The sequence below is a fragment of the Pristiophorus japonicus genome, chromosome 6 (genome assembly GCF_044704955.1).
Source record: "Pristiophorus japonicus isolate sPriJap1 chromosome 6, sPriJap1.hap1, whole genome shotgun sequence".
NCBI lineage: Eukaryota > Metazoa > Chordata > Chondrichthyes > Pristiophoridae > Pristiophorus > Pristiophorus japonicus.
In genome coordinates this window covers 216,064,865-216,082,971 of record NC_091982.1, presented here as the reverse complement: position 1 = coordinate 216,082,971, position 18,107 = coordinate 216,064,865, and the positions used below count along the sequence as shown (strand labels likewise).

Sequence of the window (18,107 nt, the reverse complement as noted above, 5' to 3'; positions counted from 1 at the left end):
TCTTCCGAATCAGAAGGCAGTTCTTCCTCCTGTCTCACATCTGTCATGCTGGATGGTGGTATGGCACCTTGGGGTGCAGTGCCATAATCTGAAACTACCGCATGCCGCAAGGCATCGGCAGAGTCGGTCATTCGCCGCATTGCCACAACCATCTGCCCCATGCCCTCAGAGATTCTGCAGACAGTGTGGCAATGTTGCCAGTCAACCCACCAATCGCCTGGGGGAGCTCTCGACCTAAGTCGACGCTCGCCCTCGACAGTGACACCATGTCCTCATTGACATCTGCCCATCGCAGTGCGTGCCTACCTCGCCGACCCAACCTCCACGGGGTCGGCGTGGGCACTGGGCGACTTGGAGTGCCCTGCTGCAAGCCACTTGGCCTGTTGAGGGTGATGTGGCTGCAGGTACCACAGATGGCCCTTCAGGCTCAACATCCTCCTCCTCGGTCATATCTTCTTCCTGTTCTTCCCCCATGGTTAACACGACCTGCAGCGGTCGGGGTAATGCTCCAGGGGCCTCCTGATGAGCCTGGGGAGCTGGAAAACATAATTGAGGTTAATAGAAGAGAAGGGGAGACGTGAAAATGCTTGCACTGCGCAGGCATATATACGAGGAGCAACACTACTGCAATAAATGTGAACAAGAGATGTTACATATGATTAACATGAGAGTATAGAAGCTGCATGTATAACATTACATTATTCAAAGATTATAATCAAATGGCATTAAATTACCACTGGTTTACACATTACTCGCGTGGCGCAACAACGGGATCTGCACCGCAATGGGTGGCAGAACGATTGTGCGTGGCTACTAAGGCTGCGGCATGCCCCTCCAGGTCGGTCAGAGTGTTAAGGTCAGCAAGCCCTCCTCCGGTCCGCTCCGCCTGATTCTTAGATATCTTCCTCTGCAAACATGACAAGAGCATGGCATAAGCTAATTGCCTAGGTACTATTACGGAAGCACAACAGATATTGTAATCCACAATTAGTCACCCCACGTGTCATTCATCGTTAACGTTATATGCTAATTGTATCCAATGGATGAATGTTTATGACATCCATGGTCAGAGAAAATATTTAATAAAATCGTGTTTAGGAGCTAATGCTCGACACCACCCCCCTCGCGTACAATCTCCAGGAAAGACCTCATCCACGGGCCGTGCCATTCAGCGCCTGAGGGGAGGGAAGCGGTTTATTGGAATCGGGGGGCAGGAGGGCGAAATCAGGACCGCTGGTGAGCTCAGCGCTGGCAGGGCTATGAGGGGAGGGGACACCGTGTCCCTGGGCTGTGTTCGGAGACCTCCGTGTAGCTGGAGTTAATGTCCCAAAGTGTTCCAGGGCAGCTCTCCCCCAGTCCAGGCTGGGTCACTGACTGACTGACTCACACGGTCTGGGCAAAGCTGACCGGACCCCTCAGTGCTCAGTCGTGCCCCCATCCACCAACCTAATCAAAAACGAGATGGTGCCCAAGTTAAAGAGTTGCTCACAGCACGCAAGCAACGATATAATTTAATAATTCTCCTTCTAAACTAAAGTGGTAGAAATGCCGAGTGTTTCCGGTCTGTCTGTTTCCAGTCATTCCTTTGGCCCCAATTTTCAATCAAAGCGTTTAAATGATAATTAATACTGTCAATTAAGTTTAAGGCATCTCGGCAACATTAGAGTAAAAGGGCGCAGGTTCCGACCGTAGTCCAAATCTTAACGGGGAAGCTACCCAAGATTATCCAGCTTAATTACAATCTGGCAGATTTACATTCTAATTAATGAGTTAGTGCATCATTACAATTAGAAATGTAATATTTACTCTTGCCAATGAAGCAAGACTGTTCCAGTGTTTGCGGCACTGGTCTGCCTCTCGTCTATCATGGACCACCGATGACACTATCGCCCATCTCACATTGCTAAGGCTTTCGCCCAAATTAAAAAGGCGAAACTAGTGGTTTTTAAAATGGACGATATTCCAGCGATCCTCAAAAATTCAAAAAGCACTAACGTAGGAAATATCACGATCATAGTGGAAGTCTATCCCCAAATCATATAATGGACAACTTGCAAAAAAAATTAAAAAGCTATAAATTCTCTTTCATTTTATGTGCCAACAGGAAATTATGGATCGAATTTATAAGAATATCGTAACCAAAATAGAAGACATGAGTAGTGTGCAGCGGACTTTCTTTGTTGTTGCCTACAACTATAAAATGGAACAGATGAATTTGGGTTACAGCACACCTCTCTCCGATTGGTAGGATATCGATAAATAAGTCTGCTAATTTAATATGTGTAAAAGTGATTGGGCCAAAAATTGCAGTTTCGCTGGGTCCATACGAAGTGCGCAGGCACCCAGCGAGGCCTCGCATAAGCCGATTCTCCGATGTGTCAAGATTTTTCCATACAGATCCTACGCATCACTGGGAGAAGGACATCTGCGCGACAGAGATTGGGCTATTTGCCCAACTCGTGCCCAGTGAATGTCCTTCAAACTTTTATGCCTGGTAAAAGCAGGCACATGGGTTATATTTACTAACGTAACACTTTTAAAACATATAAATTTAATTTGAACACTCATTTTTATATTAAAAACCTTGTCCATTAAGGTAAGTTTATTTTTAAACTTATTAAAACACACAAATAATTCAGGTATGTTGCAGATATCTACTCCGATTCAGTGCTGTCAGCTTCTCCCTTAAGCCGTTGGGTTGCCTCTTTTATACAGAGGTTGACTGACACTGCCTTGCATCTGCTAGCACAAAACAGGGCCCAAGAAATTAACAAAGACTTGATCTTCATGTCTTGCGCACACATGCCCCTTCCAGTTCTCCTTGGGTGGACTGAGTTAACATTAAGCGAGGGAATATTTAGTCCAATTCAGAAGCTGCCATATTGCACAGTAAGCAAAACATACAGCACACTGAGTATATAAGACACTTGGTACAATCTATTCACTTAGTTCAGGTGCAGCAGAGAGAATCCAGAACCCTCTGGACTGAGGCTGTTCCAGATTCCAGGTTTTTCCGAACTTTCGATCGTCTTGCTGACGTTCTGAAATCCGGAAATACCAGAACCTGGGTGTTTCCGGATTCGTTACATCAGAAAGGAAAAGGGGGCCCCCCCCGAGGAGCTGTTTGGGCTGCCGGCCCCATCAATGAGGTGTTCGGGCCGGGGCCTCACCCCGCCGAGGTGGTGTTCGGGCGGGAGCCCCGCCTCGCCGAGGTGGTGTTCGGGCGAGCCGATGATGAGGCCTCGAGGTAAGGGCGGCGGGCGAGGCAGCGGCGGTGAGGCCCAAGGGCGGGCAGCAGCAGGGCCCCAGGGTCGGCGGGTCCGGATTCTGCAACATTTTATGGATTCCGGACGACCCTGCCACCGATCGGTCCGGATTTTGGAACATTCTGGATTCCGGAACTCCAGATTTTCGACGCTGCACCTGTACTACAAGAACATATAAAATAGGAACCGGATTAGGGCATATGGCCCCTCGAGCCTGCTCCGCCATTCAATAAGATCATGGATGATCTGATCATGGACTCGGCTCCACCTGCCTGCCCGCTCCCCATAACCCCTTATCCCCTTATCGTTTAAGAAACTCTATTTCTGTCTTAAATTTATTCAACCTCCCAGCTTCCACAGCTCTGAGGCAGAGAATTTCACAGATTTACAACCCTCTGAGAGAAGAAATTTCTCTTCATCTCAGTTTTAAATGGGAGGCCCCTTATTCTAAGATCATGCCTTCTAGTCCTAGTCTCCCCCATCAGTGGAAACATCCTCTCTGCATCCACCTTGTCAAGCCCCCTCATAATCTTTTATGTTTCGATAAGATCACCTCTCATTCTTCTGAATTCCAAAGAGTAGAGGCCCAACTTACTCAACCTTTCCTCATAAGTCAACCCCCTCATATCCGGAATCAACCTAGTGAACCTTCTCTGAACTGCCTCCAAAGCAAGTATATCCTTTCGTAAATATGGAAACCAAAACTGTACGCAGTACTCCAGGTGTGGCCTCACCAATACCTTGTATAGCTGTGTAGCAAGACTTACCTGCTTTTATACGCCATCCCCTTTGCAATAAAGGCCAATATATTGTTGGCCTTCAAGATCACTTGCTGTACCTGCATATTATTCTTTTGTGTTTCATGCACAAGTACCCCCAGGTCCCGCTGTACTGCAGCACTTTGCAATCTTCCTCCATTTAAATAATAACTTGCTCTTTGATTTTTTTCTGCTAAAGTGCATGCTTTCACATTTTCCAACATTATACTCCATCTGCCAAATTTTGGCCCACTCACTTAACCTGTCTATGTCGTTTTGCAGATTTTTTGTGTCCTCACACATTGCTTTTCCTCCCATCTTTGTATCATCAGCAAACTTGGCTACGTTACACTCAGTCCCTTTTTCCAAGTTGTTAATATAGATTGTAAATAGTTGGGGTCCCAGCACTGATCCCTGCGGCACCCCACTGGTTACTGGTTGCCAACCAGAGAATGAACCATTTATCCTGGCTCTCTGTTCTGTTAGTTAGCCAATCCTCTACCCATGCTAATATATCACTTCCAACCCTGAGAATTTTTATCTTGTGCAGTAACCTTTTATGTGGCACCTTGCCAAATGCCTTCTGGAAGTCCAAATACAACACATCCACTAGTTCCCCTTTAATCCACCCTGCTCGTTACATCCTCAAAGAACTCAAGCAAATTTGTCAAACATGACTTCCCTTTCATAAATCCATGCTGACTGCCTGACCGAATTTTGCTTTTCCAAATATCCTGCTACTGCTTCTTTAGTAATGGACTCCAACATTTTCCCAACCACAGATGTTGGGCTAACTGGTCTATAGTTTCCTGCTTTTTATCTGCCTTTTTTAAATAGGGGCATTACATTTGCAGTTTTCCAATCTGCTGGGACCTTCCCAGAATCCAGGGAATTTTGGTAAATTATAACTAATGCATCCACAATCCCTGCCGCTACTTCTCAAGACACTAGGATGCAAGCCATCAGGTCTAGGAGATTTATCTGCCTTTAGTCCCATTATCTTACTGAGTACCACCTCCTTAGTGATTGTGATTGTGTTAAGTTCCTCCCCCCCTATAGCCCCTTGACTATCCATTGTTGGAATATTGTTAGTGTCCTCTACCATAAAGACTGATACAAAATATTTGTTCAGAGTTTCTGCCATCTCCATGTTCCTCATTACTAATTCCCCGGTCTCGTCCTCTAAGGGACCAATATTTACTTTAGCCACTCTTTTCCTTTTTATATGCCTAAAGAAACTCTTGCTATCTGTTTTAATATTTTGTGCTAGTTTACTTTCATAGTCTATCTTCCCTTTTGTCATGTATGTACTTTTGGGATCACTAGCCATTAGATGACGTCACTGCTGGAGGCTATTGGGCTGCACTCGTGTGTGCAGCACAAGCATAAAATGCTAGCCATTTTGTATATTAGTCACTTTTTGGGCCTTAATAAAGCAGATCCGAGGTCATACCTCTTGGAGTTAAACAGTACTCAGTCTAACAGTTATTGCATACACAACACCTTTCTTAATCATTTTTTTAGTCATTCTTTGCTGGTTTTTAAAAGCTTCCCAGTCTTCTGTCCTCCCACTAGTTTTGGCCACTTTGTATGCTCTTGTTTTTAATTGGATACTGTCCTTTATTTCTTTGGTTAGCCAAAGATGGCTATCTTTTCTCTTATACCCTTTCCTCCTCACTGGAATATATACAAGCATATGCTAGGCCATTTCAGGTGGGCCCATTACATAATGTAAAAACACAAACTCTCCCTGACCAAGATAGAGTACGTTTTTTGCGGCTGCTGCTGCCTGGCTGATTTTCTGGTGTCTGTGTCCTGATTCTGAGATCAAAACTATTTGTCAACATCAAGGTGCTAGCTGTCGTTTTGAATGTAAAGACATTGCTAATACATTGCCATTGTTTGCAATCTGTGCAAAATAATTGCCCAACCTACATTTAAATCACTTCTCATCTGCGGACAATGTCTAATCCCGAATGGAGCTCTCTGGGGAAGCTACTCCATTTCTGGCAAACTTATGCCCAGAATACACAGTGAAATTGCTTATGTCCAAGTCTTTTCATGAGAATGGTCAAAGAAGTCTGAACTGTGACAATATCCTTGTTGCTCTACACTAAAGATAGATTTTCATATAAATTAGTGCAGTCATCTTTTTGATGATTTCGCTTCAATGGTAACTTAGAACACCATACTTTACTTTAAAATCTTGAATAAAATTGTTACGAATGAGCCAGAAATCTTTTGCAGTTCAACTTTGGCAAGACCAAAGCCATCCTGTTTGTTTCCCACTGCCCCCCCACCACCCCCAGGACAAATTTTGTCCCCTAGCCCCAATACCATCTTTCTCCTCTCTGGATGTTCACTCAAACACAACCCAATGGTGCACAAACTCAGTGTCCTGCTCAACTCTGAACTGAGCTTCAAAGCTTGCATTTAGTCTTAAGACTACCTAATTACACTTTCAAAACATCTCTACTCACTGCCCCTACGTCACCCCAATGCCACTGAAATACTCACCCTTGTCTTTGTCACCTCCAGACTTGACTTTTCCTATCTTTCTCACTTGCTTCCTGAGCTCCACCCCACATAAACTCCCAACTCGTCAGATTCTATCTCATTCACTGGTCCTTGCTGACCTTTGTCCATCCATTCCCTAGTGCATCAACTCCAATATCCTCATCTTCATCTTTGCTTATCCCTATCTTTGTAGTGTCATCCTGCCCTACATTGCTGTCCATTCCCTGAGTTTCCCCCATCCTCTCTCTGCTCTACCATTGGTAGTAGATTCTCTGGTAATATGCCCTCCCTAAACTCCTATGTTTTGCTATAATCTGTCCCCCACTTTCAAAATCATCCTGCAAGGCTACTCATCAACAACACCACCTGCTACCTCTCCGGTTCCCATCCTCTTGAATCTGTTCCACAACTGTCAAATGTTTTGGGACGTTTCACTGTTACAGGTGCTACATCAGTGCAAGTTTCTATTGTAGTTTCCCTATTATTGTTAGTAAAGTTGTTTCATCTAGTCCATTCCATTTTATTATCACTTTCAAATCATTTGAATTATATAAGGATTGGCTGTTGGTTGGTAATTTCTAATCTGAAATTAACGAGCAGCTATTTGAAAAAAGAAATGCTTACCTTAATATTTTCTTCTTCTATAGGTTGGTTTTCCAGAAAATACGTTTATTACTAGGAGGAAACACTCGGCTTATTCTGTGTGGGGGTGCTCCGTTGTCACCATCCACACAAACTTTCATGAACATCTGCTTCTGCTGCCCTGTTGGACAAGGATATGGATTAACGGAGACTTGTGGAGCAGGGACTATTAGTGATGGTTAGTCATTTTCTGGGATTTCTTTTTACTTTCAGTTGTCTGTTATGTGTTTAGCGTATCTAAGGATGTGTATTTTCAACTTTAAAAACAAAGCTCAATTGATAAAGGTAGCTAGAGAAGCATCGTCTGTTGAAAGAAAACGGAAGCCTTTTGTTACTTTGCTAAATCCTTTTCTGTATTCAAAGACGTGAATATATTTGCCACATGACAATTTATGGCATTAAATGGTTGATTCACATTTGTCTGTAAGGAGTGAAAAGCTAGTAGAAACTCTAAACAATATGTCAGTGGCTGATATATTTAGTGTAGTACAAGATAGTTTGACAAGCTATATAAAGTAAAACATTACTGAAGGCAAAAAGTATGAAATCATCTTAACATTGTTTTTACACACTCAGTATATTTGCATATCTGAGTGACAAAAATGCATATTTAATCTGTTTTTTTTTGGAATTAGTATCTTTTACAGATTCGGTGTGCAGACATTTTGCTTAAGGTTGGCTTTTTTGTAAATTAAAATTAATTTATTCAGATTAATTATGGAAGTTAATTCTTGGAAAATTTAATTTTATGCATGCAGATTGCTAATAATAGAGTTGGATTTCCACTGTAATAACAGCAGAGAAAAAGAAATGGAGTCAAATATTATTGGCTTTGCAGCTCACGTAACTATACTTTTCTTAGCGATTTCACATAAAATGAAACATCAATTGTCTATCGTACTGATTACCCCGTGGATAATAGGAATTAGTGGATAGACAAGATTTCACTGGAATGAGGAGCACATTGATCAGCTGGCTGGAGGAGCTGCTTGTTTATGGATCTTCTTTTCAAGCCTTCTGTTAGCTATCTTGAGAGTCACAGAGGAATTGTCTCTGTTCCTCGGAATCACTGATCAGTGTACTTCTATCAGTGATCCTGGTACTTTTGTTATTTTCTTCCAGTAATCTAAGTGCCACTGCTGTCTTCTGATTCCTTTTTTACACACAATTCTCCTTGCACTCTGTCTCCAAATTTTTCATCAGCTCAAGAATATAACTCAGTAAAATATTTGAAAAGAAACGATATATAAAGAGAACTGTATATAAAGGGCTTTTGCACTCTCCTGAACAGCTCATCAGTTGCTGCTCTCTCATGCTCCCTACAACAGTTTGCTGCTCTGTTGATTCCCATAAAGATTCTCATGACTACAAAAGAAGAAACCTGTTGATGAGAGCATCTAAAGAAAAATCTTTATTCGGGCAAGAATTTATTCTATTCAGGCTGATGTCATTTACATAATTAGGAACATCTGGATATTGGATATATTTTGTCCACTAAAGGGGTGTTTCCATTAAAAATGTCTTTCAGCATTTTTCATCGCAGTTCTGTGGTATTTTAAAGTATTCCTTTTTTATTTTGGCAAATCATTTATTGCCAAGAGCAATAAAAGAACAGTTTTTGATATGTAAGTGGAACTGTATTACTGTGGGAACCAAACAATCTGAATTCTGTTTTCATTCTTGTAATGGTGCAAGGCTGCATGATGAATTCAAAAGTTACTGTTATAGTTTTGTAGGAACACTGCAGAAAAGTAGAACACAATATGTAGATTAAATATTCCAAAAAGGAGTGAAGTTTTGCCATTCTTTGACTTAGAATTTGTATAATTTATATTTCATCACTATAGAAACATCGAAATTTACAACGCACAAGGAGGCCAATTTCGGCCCATCGTGTCCGCGCCATCCGACAAAGAGCTGCACGGCCCTTGGTCAGCAGCTCTAAAGGTTACATATAAGAACATAACATCAGAAATAGGAACTAGAGGAGGCCATACGGCCCCTCGAGCCTGCTCCACCATTTCAATAAAATCATGGCTGATCTGATCATGGACTCGGCTCCACTTCACCACCCGCTCCCCATAACCCCTTATCCCCTTATCGTTTAAGAAACTGTCTATTTCTGTCTTAAATTTATTCAATGTCCCAGCTTCCACAGCTCTCTGATGCAGCAAATTCCACAGATTTACAACCCTCAGAAGAAATTTCTCCTCATCTCAGGTAATCAGGAAGGCGAATGGAATGTTGGCCTTCATTACGAGAGGGATGGAGTACAAAAGCAGGGAGGTCCTTCTGCAACTGTATAGGATATTGATGAGGTCGCACCTGGAATACTGCGTGCAGTTTTGGTCGCCTTACTTAAGGAACGATATACTGGCTTTGGAGGGGTTACAGAGACGATTCACTCGGTTGATTCCGGAGATGAGGGGGTTACTTTATGATGACAGATTGAGTAGACTGGGTCTTTACTCGTTGGAGTTCAAAAGGATGAGGGGTGATCTTATAGAAACATTTAAAATAATGAAAGGGATAGACAAGATAGAGGCAGAGGTTGTTTCCACTGGTCGGGGAGACTGGAACTAGGGGGCACAGCCTCAAAATACAGGGGAGCCAATTTAAAACCGAGTTGAGAAGGAATTTCTTCTCCCAGGGGGTTGTGAATCTGTGGAATTCTCTGCCCAAGGAAGCAGTTGAGGCTAGCTCATTGAATGTATTCAAGTCACAGATAGATAGATTTTTAACCAATAAGGGAATTAAGGGTTATGGGGAGCGGGGCGGGTAAGTGGAGCTGAGTCCACGGCCAGATCAGCCATGATCTTGTTGAATGGCGGAGCAGGCAGATGGCCTACTTCTGTTCCTAATTCTTATGTTAAATGGGTGGCCCCTTATTCTAAGATCATGCCCTCTAGTTCTAGTCTCCCCCATCAGTGGAAACATCCTCTCTGCATCCCCTTCATAATATACGTTCCGATAAGATGACACCCCATTCTTCTGAATTGCAATGAGTAGAGGCCCAACCTACTCAACCTTTTCTCATAAGTCAACCCCCTCATCTCTGGAATCAACCTAGTGAACCTTCTCTGAACTGCCTCCAAAGCAAGTATATCCTTTCGTAAATATGGAAACCAAAACTACACACAGTATTCCAGGTGTGGCCTCACTAATACCCTGTATAGCTGTAGCAAGACTTCCCTGCTTTTATACTCCATCCCCTTTGCAATAAAGGCCAAGATACCATTGGCCTTCCTGATCATTTGCTGTACCTGCATGCTATCATTTTGTGTTTCATGCGCAAGTACCCCCAGGTCCCGCTGCACTACGGCACTTTGTAATCTTTCTCCATTTAAATAATAACTTGCTCTTTGATTTTTTTTCTGCCAAAGTGCATTACCTCACACTTTCCGACATTATGCTCCATCTGCCAAATTTTTGCCCACTCACTTAGCCTGTCTATGTCCTTTTTGCAGATTTTTTTGTGTCCCCCTCGCACATTGCTTTTCCTCCCATCTTTGTATCGTCAGCAAACTTGGCTACGTTACTCAGTTCCTTCTTCCAAGTCGTTAATATAGATTGTAAATAGTTGGGGTCCCAGCACTGATCCCTGTGGCACCCCACTGGTTACTGGTTGCCAACCAGAGAATGAACTATTTATCCCGACTCTGTTTTCTGCTAGTTAGCCAATCCTCTATCCATGCTAATATATTACTACCAACCCTGTGAACTTTTATCTTGTGCAGTAACATTTTATGTGACACCTTGTCAAATGTCTTCTGGATGTCCAAATACACCAGATCCACTGGTTTCCCTTTATCCACTCTGTTCGTTACATCCTCAAAGAATTCCAGCAAATTTGTCAAACATGACTTCCCCTTCTTAAATCTATGCTGACTTGGCCTGACCAAATTTTGCTTTTCCAAATGTCCTGCTACTGCTTCTTTAATAATGGACCCACATTTTCCCAACCACAGATGTTAGGCTAACTGGTCTATAGGATGGAGAATGAAACAGTTAATTCAGAGACCATGGTCCAGAACTTAAAGAAGGGTAACTTTGAAGGTATGAGGCGTGAATTGGCTAGGATAGATTGGCGAATGATACTTAAGGGGTTGACTGTGGATGGGCAATGGCAGACATTTAGAGACCGCATGGATGAACTACAACAATTGTACATTCCTGTCTGGCGTAAAAATAAAAAAGGGAAGGTGGCTCAACCGTGGCTATCAAGGGAAATCAGGGATAGCATTAAAGCCAAGGAAGTGGCATACAAATTGGCCAGAAATAGCAGCGAACCCGGGGACTGGGAGAAATTTAGAACTCAGCAGAGGAGGACAAAGGGTTTGATTAGGGCAGGGAAAATGGAGTACGAGAAGAAGCTTGCAGGGAACATTAAGACGGATTGCAAAAGATTCTATAGATATGTAAAGAGAAAAAGGTTAGTAAAGACAAACGTAGGTCCCCTGCAGTCAGAATCAGGGGAAGTCATAACGGGGAACAAAGAAATGGCGGACCAATTGAACAAGTACTTTGGTTCGGTATTCACTGAGGAGGACACAAACAACCTTCCGGATATAAAAGGGGTCGGAGGGTCTAGTAAGGAGGAGGAACTGAGGGAAATCCTTATTAGTCGGGAAATTGTGTTGGGGAAATTGATGGGATTGAAGGCCGATAAATCCCCAGGGCCTGATGGACTGCATCCCAGAGTACTTAAGGAGGTGGCCTTGGAAATAGTGGATGCATTGACAGTCATTTTCCAACATTCCATTGATTCTGGATCAGTTCCTATGGAGTGGAAGGTAGCCAATGTAACCCCACTTTTTAAAAAAGGAGGGAGAGAGAAAACGGAATTATAGACCGTGACATCGGTAGTGGGTAAAATGATGGAATCAATTATTAAGGATGTCATAGCAGTGTATTTGGAAAGAGGTAATATGATAGGTCCAAGTCAGCATGGATTTGTGAAAGGGAAATCATGCTTGACAAATCTTCTGGAATTTTTTGAGGATGTTTCCAGTAGAGTGGACAAGGGAGAACCAGTTGATGTGGTATATTTGGACTTTCAGAAGGCTTTCGACAAGGTCCCACACAAGAGATTAATGTGCAAAGTTAAAGCACATGGGATTGGGGGTAGTGTGCTGACATGGATTGAGAACTGGTTGTCAGACAGGAAGCAAAGAGTAGGAGTAAATGGGGACTTTTCAGAATGGCAGGCAGTGACTAGTGGGGTACCGCAAGGTTCTGTGCTGGGGCCCCAGCTGTTTACACTGTACATTAATGATTTAGACGAGGGGATTAAATGTAGTATCTCCAAATTTGCGGATGACACTAAGTTGGGTGGCAGTGTGAGCTGCGAGGAGGATGCTATGAGGCTGCAGAGCGACTTGGATAGGTTAGGTGAGTGGGCAAATGTATGGCAGATGAAGTATAATGTGGATAAATGTGAGGTTATCCACTTTGGTGGTAAAAACAGAGAGACAGACTATTATCTGAATGGTGACAGATTAGGAAAAGGGAAGGTGCAAAGAGACCTGGGTGTCATGGTACATCAGTCATTGAAGGTTGGCATGCAGGTACAGCAGGCGGTTAAGAAAGCAAATGGCATGTTGGCCTTCATAGCGAGGGGATTTTAGTACAGGGGCAGGGAGGTGTTGCTACAATTGTACAGGGCCTTGGTGAGGCCACACCTGGAGTATTGTGTACAGTTTTGGTCTCCTAACCTGAGGAAGGACATTCTTGCTATTGAGGGAGTGCAGCGAAGGTTCACCAGACTGATTCCCGGGATGGCGGGACTGACCTATCAAGAAAGACTGGATCAACTGGGCTTGTATTCACTGGAGTTCAGAAGAATGAGAGGGGACCTCATAGAAACGTTTAAAATTCTGACTGGGTTAGACAGGTTAGGTGCAGGAAGAATGTCCCCAATGTTGGGGAAGTCCAGAACCAGGGGGACACAGTCTAAGGATAAGGGGGAAGCCATTTAGGACCGAGATGAGGAGGAATTTCTTCACCCAGAGAGTGGTGAACCTGTGGAATTCTCTTCCACAGAAAGTTGTTGAGGCCAATTCACTAAATATATTCAAAAAGGAGTTAGATGAAGTCCTTACTACTAGGGGAATCGAGGGGTATGGTGAGAAAGCAGGAATGGGGTACTGAAGTTGCATGTTCAGCCATGAACTCATTGAATGGCGGTGCAGGCTAGAAGGGCCGAATGGCCTACTCCTGCACCTATTTTCTATGTTTCTATGTTTCTTGCTTTTTGTCTGCCTCCTATGAACAATGACAGAAAGGCAAAGAGCAACCAGTCCGCCTCCCGCAACTGCGACACCCCTTATACTGAAACATTCTACACTCCACCCCAACTGGAGCCATGTGATCTCCTGGGAGAGGCAAAAACCAGATTAAAAACCCAGGCCAAATTAGAGAGTAAACATATGGGAAAATTCCTCTCCGACCCATCCAGGCGATCGAAACTAGTCCAGGAGATCACCCTGGCCGTATTCTATTCCCTGCAGTATCTGCGCCGTCCAACAAAAGGTCATCCACTCTAATCCCAATTACCAGCTCTAGGTCTGTAATGCTCTAGGTTACTGCACTTGTAAGTGTCCATCCAACCATCTCTTAAAAGTGGTGAGGGATTTTGCATTCACCACTCTTCCAGGCAGCGAATTCCAGATCCCCACAACCCTCTGCGTAAAGAAGCCCCTCCCCTCAAATCTCCTCTAAACCTTTCACCAACCATCTTAAAACTATGTTCCCTCGTAATAGGCCCTTACGATCCTCTATGTCCAGGCCCCTCAATATTTTGTACACCTCAATGAGGTCTCCTCTCAACCTCCTCTGTTCCAATGAGAATAAACCCAGCCTATCCAATCTGTCCTCATAACTAAGATTCTCCATTCCAGGCAGCATCCTAGTAAGTCTCCTCTGCACCCTCTCTAGTGCAATCATGTCCTTCCTATAGTACGATGACCAGAACTGCACGCAGTACTCCAGCTGTGGCCTAACCAAGGTATTATACAATTTAAGCATAACCTCCCTGCTCTTATATTCTATGCCTCAGCCAATAAAGGCAAGCATTCCATATGCATTCTTAACCACCTTATCCACCTGGCCTACTTTCAGGGATCTGTGGACAAGCACTCCAAGGTCCCTTTGTTCACCACACTATTAAGTGGCCTACCGCTTAATGTGTATACCCTTTCCTTATTTGCCCTCCCAAAGTGCATCACCTCACACTTCTCTGAATTCAATTCCATTTGCCACTGCTCTGCCCACCTGACCAGTAGATTGATATCCTCCTGCAGCCTATGACTTTCCTCTTCATTATCAACCATACAGCCAATTTTAGTGTCATGTGCAAACTTCTTAATCATACTCCCTATATTCAAATCTAAATCGTTGATATGTACACAAAAAGCAAGGGATCCAGTATTGAGCCCTGCGGAACCCCACTGGAAATATCCTTCCAGTCACAAAAACATCCATCAATCATTTCCCTTTGCTTCCTACTTCCAAGCCAATTTTGGATCTAACTTGCCACTTTGCCCTGTATTACATGGGCTTTAACCTTCATGACCAGTCTACCATGTGGGACCTCATCAAAAGCCTTGCTAAAGTCCATATACACTACATCGTATGCACTACTCTCATTGACCCTCTTGGTTACCTCCTCAAAAAATTCAATCAGATTAGTCAAACACGATCTTCCCTTAACAAATCCGTGCTGACTGTCCCTAATTAATCCTTGCTTTTCCGAATGCAGATTTATCCTGTCTTTCAGGATTTTTTCCAATAATGTTTCCACCACTGAGGTTAGGCTGACAGGACTGTAATTACTCGGCCTATCCCTTTTTCCCTTCTTAAACAAGGGTACTACATTAGCAGTCCTCCAATCCTCCAGCAGCATGCCCAGATCCAAAGAGGACTGGAAAATGATGGTCAAGGCCTCTGCTATTTCCTCTTTTACTTCGCTCAACAACCTGGGATGCATTTCATCTGGGCCTGGGGACTTACCTACTTTCAAAGCTGCTAACCCCCTTAATACTTCCCCTCTCTATATTTATTTCATCCAGAATATCACAATCCTCCTCAATAGCAGTATCTGCATAACCCCTATGCTGTGAAGTATCCTTGCAGATTCTTCATGTAAGCAACAAAGTGGACATTGTTAAAAATGTTTGCTTCCATCAGGAACCTGGCAGTAATTTGTTCACATTTTGTGTAAATCAGCTTAGTGAAAAATTTTAATCCAAGCACAAAACATTCAACAACAAGAAGCTTTTCATCTTAAAAAAAAAAAAAAATTAACTATAGTTCATTTACTGTTGAAATAATTCATTCCAATGTCAATAACGATTTATATAAAAACTAGCTGCCATGTAAATCTATATGTGCAAAAAATTAAAATTACTTGGATAAGTTTGAAGCAGAAAATTAGGTTACAAAACTGTGAAGATTTTACAGCATATATTGATGACTACATTATAGTCACCATACAGTTTTTTTTTAACCTTAGCTGACCCTTGCATCGACAGTTTAGAATATAGGGGGAGGGAGATTGGGAGGACATGCAGACTGAGCCACATTAATATCTTAGAAGTTCCTCATGGGCATTTGGTTACCATGCCACGTTAGTCTATATTTAATTTTCTTAAAGCTGTACTGTAATAATAAGTCTTTACAATTTTTTAAATAACGTTTCACTCGATTAACTTTTATTGATTTTAGTGTATGACTACTCCACTGGCCGCGTAGGAGCTCCACTGCCCTGCTGCCAGATTACTCTAAAAAACTGGGAAGAAGGTGAGCAAAGCCACTTGTTTCAAATGAAGGGAACACAGCTGTAATGTCCAGAAAGAAATACAATCTAATTTCAGTTTGTTACATTTGTTAAGTTGATCTTGGGTCTATTGCACAATTTTCCATGAAATAATAGTAATATTTACAGGCCTACTAATTTATAGTTGCTTCCAACTATGCATTATAATGTTTCACTATACAACAATAACAACTTGCATTTATATAGTGCTTTTAATATTGTAAAATATCCCAAAACGCTTCACAGGAGTGATTTTCAAACAAAATTTGACAACAAGCCACATCAGGAGGTATTATGACAGGTAACCAAAGGTTTAGACAAAGAGATAGGTTTTAAGGAACGACTTAAATGAGGTAGAGAGGTTTAGAGAGGGAATTCCAGAGCTTGGGGCCAAGGCGGCAGAAGGTACGGCTGCCAGTGGTGGAGTGAAGAAAATCGGGGACAGGCAAGAGGCCAGAATTAGAGATCTCTGAGGGTTGTAAGACTGGAGGAGGTTACAGAGATGGGATGGGGTGATGCTGTGGAGGGGAGTTGAAAACAATGATGATTTTAAAATCAAGTTGTTGCCAGACTGGGAGCCAGTGTAGGCCAGCGAGCACAGGGGTTATGTGTAAACAGGACTTGGTGTGAGTTAGGATATGGGCAACAGAGTTTTGGTTGAGGTCAAGTTTATGGAAAGTGCAAGGTGGGAGGCCAGCCAGGATAGAATTGGAAATTGTTGAGTCTGGAGGTAACAAAGGCATGGATGCAGGTGAGCTGAGGCAGGGCGAAGTCAGGTGATGTTCCAGAGATGAAAGTAGTTGGTCTGGATGGAGAGGATATAGGGTCAGAAGCTGAGCTCAGGATGCCAAGGTTATAAGCAGTCTGGTTCAACCTCACACAATGGCCAGGGAGTGGAATGGAGTCACTGGCTAGGGAGCAGAGTTTGTGGTGGGGACTGAAGACAGTGGCTTCAGTCTTCTCGATACTTAATTTATGAAAATTGCTGCTCATCCAATACTGGATGTTGAGCAAGCAGTGTGATAAATCCGAGCCAGCAGCGGGGTCGAGAGAGCTAGTGGGGTAGAGCTGGGTTGTCATCAACGTGCATGTGTTCGGATGTGTTTTTGGTTGATGTCGTCTAGGGGCATCGTGAAGTAGAGAAATAGTACGGGGCCAAGCATCGGCCCTTGGGGGATTATTGAGGTAACGGTGCAGGAGCGGGAAAAGAAGCCATTGCAGGTGATTCTCTGGCTGCGACTAGATGGATAAGAATGGAAGTAGGCGAGGGCAGTCCCACCCAGCTGGGCAACAGAAGAGAGGCATTGGAGGAGGATGGTGTGATCAGCTGTGTTAAATGCTGCAGACTGGTTGAGAAGGATGTTGAGCGATAGTTTACCACGGCCACAGTCACATGATGTCATTTGTGATTTTGATGAGGGCCCTTTCAGTGCTGTGACGGGTGGAAATCTAATTGGAGGGGTTTGAGCATGAAGTTGTGGGAAAACTGGGCACAGATTTGGGAGGCGACACCATGTTCAAGGACTTTGATGAGGAAAGAGAGGTTGGAGATAGGGCAGTAGTTTTCTAGGACAGTGGGGGGTTAAAGGTGTTTTTTTTTTGAGGAGGTGTGATGATGGCAGGTTTGAAGTGGAAGGTGACAGTACCTGAAGGGACAGAGCTTTTAAGAGTATCACCAACATGGGCACCAGAAAGGGAAGTTAGGGAAGGAGTGAAGCTGACATAGAGCACCTTTTGAGAACTGCTGCCAATCTCAAAATACGATGCTATATGAACTTAGATGGAACAAATGAGCACATTGCATAATTAATCAGTTTAATTTAAAATGTTTTGCACATTTGATGCATCTATTGCAATCTATCTTCTAGCATCTCTTCCAATCCAATTCTACTTATTTGAAAAAAAAATCTGTAATACTGCTTCACATCTTGCAGGATATCACCAGTTCGAAGCAGCTGGAATTAGATTTTCAGCAGCAGGAAGTTGTTTGCAGTTGTATGTCCAGGTGCAATTTATGTCTACAACTGTCTGGAAAGATAGGATGGCCTCGGCTAAGAATGTATCCATCAATAATTTTCATGGTCTTTAGTGAGAGGCTGATACCAGATG

General features: G+C 43.2%; 1 protein-coding gene across 3 annotated transcripts in view; it reads left to right on the top strand.

Annotated features, from left to right (window-relative positions):
• The window catches only part of acsl3a (acyl-CoA synthetase long chain family member 3a), a 165,891-nt gene that overhangs the window by 121,669 nt on the left and 26,115 nt on the right, over nucleotides 1-18,107 (top strand). For all 3 annotated transcript variants that reach the window (XM_070883594.1, XM_070883593.1, XM_070883595.1), the window contains 3 exons: nucleotides 2,105-2,244; nucleotides 7,189-7,361; nucleotides 15,908-15,982. In XM_070883594.1, coding sequence (XP_070739695.1) covers nucleotides 2,105-2,244; nucleotides 7,189-7,361; nucleotides 15,908-15,982 — 388 coding nt within the window. The remainder of the gene's footprint in view (nucleotides 1-2,104; nucleotides 2,245-7,188; nucleotides 7,362-15,907; nucleotides 15,983-18,107) is intronic.